At 38.9% G+C, this 9,652-nt stretch overlaps 1 protein-coding gene across 1 annotated transcript; it reads left to right on the top strand.

Moving 5' to 3' along the window:
* The first annotated feature begins 2,968 nt into the window (after positions 1-2,968).
* On the top strand, positions 2,969-9,201 carry LOC101861760. Its single transcript, XM_005106496.3, has 3 exons — positions 2,969-3,027; positions 6,392-6,499; positions 7,478-9,201. Exons 2-3 carry the CDS (start codon positions 6,436-6,438, stop codon positions 8,377-8,379), a joined length of 966 nt encoding a protein of 321 aa, XP_005106553.1. The 5' UTR covers positions 2,969-3,027; positions 6,392-6,435; the 3' UTR covers positions 8,380-9,201.
* Positions 9,202-9,652: the final 451 nt, after the last annotated feature.

The following is a 9,652-nucleotide window of genomic DNA, read 5'->3' as shown; positions in this document are numbered from 1 at the left end:
GGGGGAAACACACAGACAAACAGCCAGAGACAGACAGAGAAAATAAATAAGTAACTGGCCAGGATAGTTTGAAAAAGGGAGGAAAAAGAGGTAAGGGGGGTCTGGTGAGGAGTACGCGCCTACCCTCGCTATACACAAAGAAGCAGGAATCACCACGAGGAGATGATGGATTGAGAAATTATAATGTCGCAATATGGCCTAAACTTGATAGAAATTCGTATAAATTTCGCGAGTAATGGTAAGCTATTTCCCCTCAATCGGAGCTGCCCCAGATCTGATAAGGCCGGTTGAGTGGTCACTGGACGCCGAGCTTCCAAGCTGAAAGATTTGGGCTCTGGTCCTAGCAGAAATCAATACACCCTGCTGTGAACAAACTGTCTTATATATACGTCATGTATTTTCTGAGAAAACAAAATAATTTGACAAACAAAGGGAACTAATTTATCGTAAAAAGAATTATATTATTGCTTCCTATACTTTTTCAACGTTTGTGTCTGTACTCTTTTCCTGGGTTTGGTTTCGTTCTTTTTTTTCTTTCTTTTTGTTTCCATGTTTTGTTTGTTTGCTTGGTGGTTTATATGTTTGTTTATTTGTTTGCTTGTCTGTCAGTCTGTTTGTTTCTTTTTGTATTCTTTTATATAAATAAAATAAAACATGTTAATTAATTTTTTTCTTTTTTTTTTTCCTTTTTTTTTTTTACAGATACGCACATCGAAACGACGTCCATCATTAAAGTGTTGGGAGAAAGTAAGACAGACACACATAAACCACAGGGGAAAAGAGAAAGGCAGCTGAACCTACCTGTGGCTACCCTGGAATGACAAAGTTCTATCTGCTCTGTACTTAGTCTTGAGAAATTTGACCTCAAACTTTTTTTAAGTTTCGCAACACTTTTTCGAATGCAATTCTTTGAATATCTCGATAAAGACTCTGAATAATCTTACGATTTTGCTAGAGCATATAGAATAATAAAAATAATAATAATAATAATAAATAATAATAATGATAATAATAGTAATAGTAATAATAATAATAATAATAATAATAATAAATAGCATTTATGCAGCACATTTCCATTTTCTAAAAAATGCACAATGTGCATTAATTCAACCATTATATATCACATCTTAAAAATGGACATGTGTAAAACAAAGTATTATGCATTTACGCTATGTATGTTATGTATAACTAACTCTATGATAAAATTTGGTTTCTAAACTCATGGTCTTACTAATTCAACACGGCCAAAAATATCAAATAGAACTTTGCAATTCTATGATAGCGCAGGGTGCTCTGGAGTGGTTTCCATCTTCTTTCCTATCAAACATCTGTCGTCCTTATCTCCCCTCCTCCTTCTTTTTTGTGCCTGTGTATACTCTTGTAACACACCTATTCTTCAGCACTTATATGACCTTATTGTGTTGCTAGTGCCTTAAAACTCTTACTAAAACTAAGGTAAGATAGCCCAGTGGCGCCCGCTGACCACTCGCTCCCCGGATGATTATGTGACCCTGAGCCAAAGAGGTTATGGTAAGGTCTTTGCCTTAAACGGGGTGCCCATTATACCGGGTGCCCACTACGGATGGGATCAGCCGATGGAGCCGATCGCCCGACTCGATCACCTCAAAAATAAACGTGTTTGTTTTCAGTTTCAGGCGACTGAGTCGGGCGATCGGGCCGATCCAGCCATAGTGGGAACCCCGTATTACGGATGGGATCGGGTCGCGTCGGACAGGGTCGGGTCGAGTTGGGGGCGATCATCCCACTCGTCGCCTGAAAATAACGCGTTTATTTTCGAGTCGGAGAGTCGGGCGCGATCGGCGTGTGCCACGATAGCCGTTTTGCGTCCTCAATCTGGCAAGTAAACCGATCCGACCAGACCCGATCCCCACATGAGCACCCTTAATCATACCATGATAGCCGCTTTGCGCTCTCAATCTGGCTAGCAAGCCGCCCCGACCAGAACCAACCCAATCCCCCAATGGGCCCCACGTATTAAGCTATACTGTTTTACAATCTGGGAGACAGACAGATGCGCTGACGTGTCTATGCCACGCTGGACAATGAAATGACCACTCTGTGGGTCACGTGACGCTACTAAAACAGAGCCGAAGAAATAACCCGTTATAAGTATAGCAGGTATGGGATAAACCACTGAAAACTTGAGTACACGAAACGTCAATGCAACCGAAACGACACCGTAATGATTGCTGCATTAATGCTCTCTCTCTCTCTCTCTCTCTCTCTCTCTCTCTCTCTCTCTCTCTCTCTCTCTCTCTCTCTCTCTCTCTCTCTCTCTCTCTCTCTTTCTCTCTCCTGCTACTTCTTGGCTCCTTCTTCCTGCTGTTTTTCAACCACACCCTTGATCTTAGGGTAGGTAAGATTAAACACCTAGCCTTCTCGGATAAGGGTAAAAAATCTCGGAGGTCCCGTGTGCAAGTTGAGCACGTTAAAGACCACTTGGTGGTCCAAAAAAAAAAGAATAGACTTCGGCGCCACCCGGTGAAAATTCAAAAAATTAATTCCTACAAAACTGAACGTGTTTAATGTGTCCCGTGCGCTCATATGACCTAAATATGCTGTTGCCAGCGCTGTAAAACACTTACAAAAAGAAAAAAAATGATGACTGGTGTGTAGGCTGAACTGACGGTATAGTCTCAATTAGTTCGCAAAACGACACGAGCGAACACCGTCACAAATTATCCTTATTGTCACTTTTGTATTGTGTCGGTGCCGTGTCGGTATTGCTTCAGTGTCGTTTCGTGTGCAAGTAGTATTCTCATCCTGACAGATTCTAAGGTTCGCCATTCTACTTTTACGGCACCAAATTATGTCCTCAGCTGATGTTGTAAAAGGTACCCGCGTGTTTTCTCTGTGACTGTGACTGCCTTGAAGCCTTATAAATGGAGAAGTCTGAACGTGTTGGAATGACAGACGGAAAAAAAATCACGCGTTTGCTCACCCCAGCACGTGCATGATAACAATATAGCAGGTTGTCCTAAAAAATAGAAACACAGGTGTACAGAGGTGAGTGTTTCGTCCATTGTTATTTTGATATAACAGTTCTTTTTTGTTGTTTATTTGGTTTTTAATTTTAAATTATTTTTTAAAATTATAATTTTTAATAAAATTCTATTTTATCTTATTTTTCATTTTTTTAAATGTTATTTTACTTTATTATTTTATTTTTTATTTTTCTATTTTATTTTACTTTATTTTATTTTATTTTATTTTTATTTTATTTTATTTTATTTTATTTTTTTATTTTTTTGGGGGCGGAGTGTTTTTCTGTGTTTGTGTTGTTTTTCTAATATTTTCCAACCGAGAAAAATAAGAGTTTAAAAATCGATTAATGTTAAAACCAGATTTTTGTTTCAAAGAAATAAAAGGATTTTAACGAAAAAAAATGTTATCTTTTTAGACGGAGAAGTTCACAGACATAATATTTTAGATTTGCCCTTTCGTTACCGGTGTAAATGTCAGTTCGTTATGTGTCTTATCCAGGTTTACATCTGATGTGGGGGCGATCATCCTTCAGCTTCAACCAGCGTCATAGGGTTTTCTTCTAATTGAGGGAGACAGAGAGGGGCGAACAGTGTGTGTGTGTATATTTGTGTGTGTGTGTGTGTGTGTGTGTGTGTGTGTGTGTGTGTGTGTGTGTGTGTGTGTGTGGTTGTGTATTTGTGAGAGAGAGAGAAGTAGAGAGAGAGTGAGGACGGAGAGAGAGAAAGAGAGAGAGAAGGGGGGGGGGTGGCAAAGAGAGAGAGAGAGACAGACAGACAGACAGACAGACAGACAGACAGACAGACAGACAGACAGACAGACAGACAGACAGACAGACAGACAGACAGACAGACAGACAGACAGACAGAGACAGAGAGAGAAAGAGAGAGAGAGTTAGGGAGTGAGGGAGTGAGGGAGTGAGGGAGTGAGTGAGTGAGTGAGTGAGTGAGTGAGATAGTGGGTGGGTGAGTGAGTGAGTGAGTGAGATTAAAAAAGGACCTGGGCAAAGGGGGGGGGGGGCGGCACAGAGAGAGAAGGAGGGATGATTAGATGATTTTGAAACTGTTTGGTTTTTTTTACATAATATGGATACCTCAATACATAACCCGTTCTAACACTCTCTCAGATTTATTGGTCGCTTTTAAGCACAAGGGGGCTATCCCGGAAAATGCTGTTTTGAGAAAATTGAAGGTAAAGTTTTTGCCCCTTTTTCAGTTTCTTTAAAAGACAAGGAGAGTTTTCTCTATAACCAAACAAATACACACACCAATGGAACCCAACTTCTCCTATAGGAAGGACAATGCCCATTTTTGGTGTAGGTCAAGATTTCTGGAAACCCCCGAAATCTGGGTTAGCCTGCTTGTCCTTAAAAGCGACCAATTAGCCCAATAAAAAATGAATTTCCCCTCACACTGAGCAACGATGAATGTCCTTGCACTGCATGCTTGACTGCCATATCTAGAGCAACTCGTCTGGCATTCTTAATTTTTTTTAGACGGGCAGACAAAATTTTGCGCTGGGAATTTCATGTCCCCTTGTTCTGGCTAATAAATGTAAAAATAGAAGGCAAAGTTTTTGATTGAGCAATACATATTTTGAATAAAATGATAAAAAATAATATACTTCTTTTCTTTGCTTCAATTTTGACGCTTCGTTTTATGTATCATTCGATTTATTGTCTATTATCTATGCATCTATTTATCTATGTATCTATGTGTCCATTACCTATCTATCTATCTATCTATCTATCCTCTCCATCTCCCCATATCTACCTATCTATCTATCTATCTATCTATCTATCTATCTATCTATCTATCTATCTATCTATCTATCTATCTATCTATCTATCTATTTATCTATCTTCGTTTCACCCAGATTTTTAACAGCAGTTTGTATTAATTTGTCTTAACTTAATCATATTTTCCCATAACAATTGAGTTTCCATAACAATTGAGGCTAGATTAAAAGAACTCTTCTTCTTTAATTTAATATAAAATACTACAGATCTCCTTCACGCGGAAAATGGAATTGTCCACAGCACTTCCAGCTTCTCACACACATTTTGTATACGCATTTGGCTTACGTCACAGCTCACCAATGACACTTTTCAGCGGCAAAACCAGTTACAAGAAATTAGTTTTAGAGTGAACACTTTTCTGCCCTTAATTTTCTCCATACATGCATTCAATAAAGATAATCTCACATTTAGGTAAAAATGACGGACTTGCTTTTAAAAGCAATATTGTCCCAGCTGTAAAGTTTTTAAAATCTATAGAAACCACCCACTGGGATTTTTAATTAGTGTTGATAAAGGAATTTTCTAGAATAGAGCTAACAGGTGTTTACAAAAATATTAATCTGTAAAGATAATTAAAATTTGATAAAAGTCACTATGCAAAAGATGGAGAGTTTATGTTTGATAGTCGAGGAGATATTTGATAAGTTGCGCCACGGATTGTTGACTGCACTATAATTTATTGGTAAAGTTAAAGTTATAGCTTGTGGTTTCGTTTCTGTTCTGACCAACCACCATAACGAACCCGAACGTTTACAATTTCGGGCTCTTTCTTTCCACTCTACTATCCTTTCCCTTTTGTGGATATACAACGTGACAGCCTGTTACACATTCAAAACGTTTTTATTTCCATATTGCTATTCTCTCACTACTTCTATATGGCTGTGAATGCTGACCACCATTAAACACAGGGAAAATGGAAAAGAAACAACGGAAAGGTGTTTTTTTAGGAGACTACTGGGAATATCTTGGGAAGAAAAGACGTCGAATGAGGTAGTGCCTTATGAAGTCCACGTGGGACGTTCACTGTTAAAAACAATCAGGAAACGACAAATAATTGTTATACAGTTTTTGGGACACCTGAATAGACATAAAGGTCTTGAACATTTAGCTCTCACTGGCAAAATTGAAGGCAAACGAGGCAGGGGTAGGCCCAGAACAACCAACTTTGGGAACCTAAACCAATGGGTAACGGGGAAAGATCAGGGTAACGTAGCTTTTTAAAGAGCATCCGAGCAAAGGAATGAAGGAAGAACCATGATCGCCGATGTGTGTCGCAGATCTGGCACTGGATGATGATGATGATGTACTTACTTTTTTTCTTCAATTTTGACTCCTCCTTTTATCGATCAATCTACCGATCGTATATATCTATGTGTCTATGTATCTATTTATTCATTTATCTATCTATCTATATATCTATCTATCTATCTATCTATCTATCTATCTATCTATCTATCTATCTATCTATCTCTCTACATTTCTATCTGTACATGTGAACCAGTACAGAACCTACTATGTCCCAGAAAACTTTACATTCTTTAAAATCCAAAATGTCATGTTGTTCCTGCCTCTGACTAAATTTCCCCATAGGTCGTTCTAGCTCAGAAGAAGTACGTCCGTGACAGAAGGGCACTATGTCAGGGACATTGTTCTGGAAGTGTCTGTTAGTGGTGCTACTGTTGGGGTTTACCCGAGCAGGTAAGAAGTGTTTGAAGATTTGAAAGGGTCAAGTTTTTTTTTTAAAGAATAAGTCACATCAATCAAATTCAACTTAGCCTATTTATTTTAAAAATTGTTTGTTTGCAGTTGTTGTTTTTTGTGGAGACAAAATTGGTGTATTCTTAACTTGCTTTGCTGTAATAGGTAATAAAGTACGTGCTCTTTACTTTACTGTACTTTTCTGGTCCAGCTGCCATCTGAGTTCTAGCCCTGAATAATGCTTTAATAAAAACATGGTATGTGAATGACTTAATGAGTATTTCACTTGCTTTACAACTTATTGGATACACTCCAGGTACTGTTGGAAGTTAAGGGCTAGTCTAGTACCGTTGTTTATTTTGGGTTTTTTTTTCAAATTGACTCCTACTGTTTGCTTGGGTTTTTTTCACTTGACCCCTTCATTTGATTCCTTTATAGATCGTGAAGCGCATAGAGCTTTCTGTTGCGTGGGAATCTGCACTATACAAGTTATGCTATCTATTATCTTTTATGATTATTTAATTTTGTTCGTGTCTTATTGCCGCGTCCCATTTTTGCAAACGTGTTATTTCCTTGTCCTGATCTGTTTTGCTTTCCTCTTCGTCTCTTGTCTCGTTTTGTCCTGATTTTGCCTGGTTTGGCATATTTTTCTACGAAAAAGAAACTTTTTGGCCATTTTTAGTTACTAAGACCATGAGGTCAGAAACCAAATTATGTTCTACCTGCTATTTCGAAATCGTAATATTATTCAGAGTAGTTATCAAGACATTCATAGAACTGCATTCGAAAAGCTTGATTGGACATGTAAAAACTCAACATTTTTTACATCAATTAATTTTTCAAAACTAGGGACATTGAAAATAGAACTTGGTAACTCTAAAGACAGCCATTTGTCTCTTTCTACGCCTCTCACTCAGGATATCAACAGATCTTTTTTGGACTGACTAATGTCTCTTTCCCCTCTCCACACACACACAGGGACTTCCCCCACCTTCAGCGAGAGGGCCGAACTGTACCCGAAGTCCAAAGTCCTTGTTCACGGAGAAGACACCGAGGCTGAACTGCAACGTTTGCCCAGACCGGCTGCTCCAACTGCGAGGAAAGCCGAAATGTACCCACTCTCTCGCGTCGCGGTTCATGGTCAGGAAAAAGCAGAATTGTTTCCCCTCTCTAGAGTAGCGGTGGGTCACGTGGAGAAAGCCAAAATGTATCCACTTTCCAGGGTACTTGTGGGTAGCGGTGAGGAAGCCAAGATGTATCCACTCTCAAAGGTAGCTGTTCATGGTATCCAGAAAGCAGAAATGTACCCACTTTCCAGAGTAGCCGTCCCTGACGATATTCGGAGAGCCGAGGTGTACCCAGAATCTCGGGTGGCTGTGCACGGTAATGAAAAGGCCGAGATGTTCCCCCTCGCTAGGGTCGCTGTTCATGGCTTCCAGAAAGCAGAGATGTATCCACTTTCCAAAGTAGCGGTGGGTAGCGTTGAGGAAGCCAAGATGTATCCGCTTTCAAAAGTAGCTGTTCATGGAATCCAGAAAGCAGAAATGTATCCACTGTCCAGAATAGCTGTTCAAGATACCCAGAAAGCTGAGATGTACCCACTTTCTAGAGTAGCGGTGGAAAAGGTTCATGAAGCCAGGATGTTCCCTCTTTCTAGAGTCGCCGTTCACGATGGTCCTCAAGCAAGGCTGTACCCTCTACACAAGATGGCCACCTATGACCATGTCCAGGCACGGCCATACCCTCTACACAAGATGGCCACCTATGACCATGTCCAGGCACGGCTCTACCCCGTGTCCAGGCTCCGTGTCCACCACGACGCTCCAGTGTCCATCAGTCTGAGATCTGCCGATGACCAGTGCATCCGTGTCCACGACTGACCAGGGAGTTTCCCCCGACTCGGCAGAAAGAGGAAGATGGCAACAGGCGGGTCCAAGAGCTTTTATTCAAGGTTTACAACAGCGTCATTTCAAGTGCTATGAGCACAGAAAGTATAGAAAACAAAATTAAATAGACTTTAAAACGTATTTGGAATAGTTAATGTTTCGTTCTCCTTGACAGCATAGAAATGGTATGGGTTTCAAAAGTTACATCCTTATCAAGAGCTTTTATGGAAGGTTTATAACAGCAGTCATAATAAGTGCTTGAACACAGAAAGTATAGACATCAATAAATTACCTTTATAACTTCAAAAAGAAAATACTGAATGTTTTGTTCGTTGGGACAGCACAGAAATTGTTATCGGTTTAAAAAAGAACATCCTAATCAGTTCGGTAGTCTATGGAAGCCTTTTTAGTTGCTTTTTTTTTTAGTTTGAAATTTTTTTTCTTCTGATTAATCTTATGCAAAGAACAGTAGGTATCTGAGAAGCTAAAGAGTTCTTAATTTTCAACAATGGATACATGTATTGTTTTGCAGAAATTATATGTAAATGTCGCCGTCTTAGTTCTAGAAAGCCGTGTTCACTATAATTTAAAAGAAAAAAAGAAAAAGACAAGAGAAAGAAGTATTTTTCTGTCACTTGGCACATCTATTATCCCTCAGTCATTTGTTTCTTTCTTAATTAAAATAAGCATCTAATAAGAGAGATAGAACTTAAACTATTTGTACCTTTCCATTAGACAGTTTGACACATTTTGTTATAATCAGTTACGCTTTTCTGTAACCAAGAGTGTCAAAAATAAAAGACTTGAAAATTTTGATTACAAGGTCAATGTAATTAGTAGATAGTGTGGATTTAACTTTTTTCTTTTAAATGTTCTTTATACTGTTAGACAAGAAAAAATCCGAAAGATGACAGTTTCTCTTGGTTCAGTCAATTGAGCCTGTTCATGAAGTTCGCAAAGACAGGTCGAGCACGAAGAACAAAATGCGCATGTCTGCGATTCTTGATTTGTCGACAGGAATTTTTAAACCTAAGACCTGTCTTTAAAAAAAAGAGAAGAAGATGAATTGTGTATCTGTTGAAAAATTCTAGTTTTGGCGACAAACACAGTGACAAGCCTGTCATATTTTGTTTTGAAAAAAAGTATAAAGAACATTAAAAAGTTAGATCCACACGTTATATGAACCCCCCCTGCCCTGGCACATTGAACTCAAATTTCTTTAGTTATTCAGGGTTTTACGGCACTTGCAAAACACTTAGGCCATATA

Source organism: Aplysia californica, unplaced genomic scaffold (assembly GCF_000002075.1).
Source record: "Aplysia californica isolate F4 #8 unplaced genomic scaffold, AplCal3.0 scaffold00537, whole genome shotgun sequence".
NCBI lineage: Eukaryota > Metazoa > Mollusca > Gastropoda > Aplysiida > Aplysiidae > Aplysia > Aplysia californica.
This window is presented reverse-complemented; position numbering and strand designations above follow the sequence as displayed.

Coding starts and splice junctions, on each gene's coding strand:
- LOC101861760 (XM_005106496.3), top strand. CDS start 6,436: ATGTCAGGGACATTGTTCTGGAAGTGTCTGTTAGTGGTGCTACTGTTG. Junction 6,500..7,477: donor GTTGGGGTTTACCCGAGCAG/GTAAGAAGTGTT, acceptor ACACACACACAG/GGACTTCCCCCACCTTCAGC.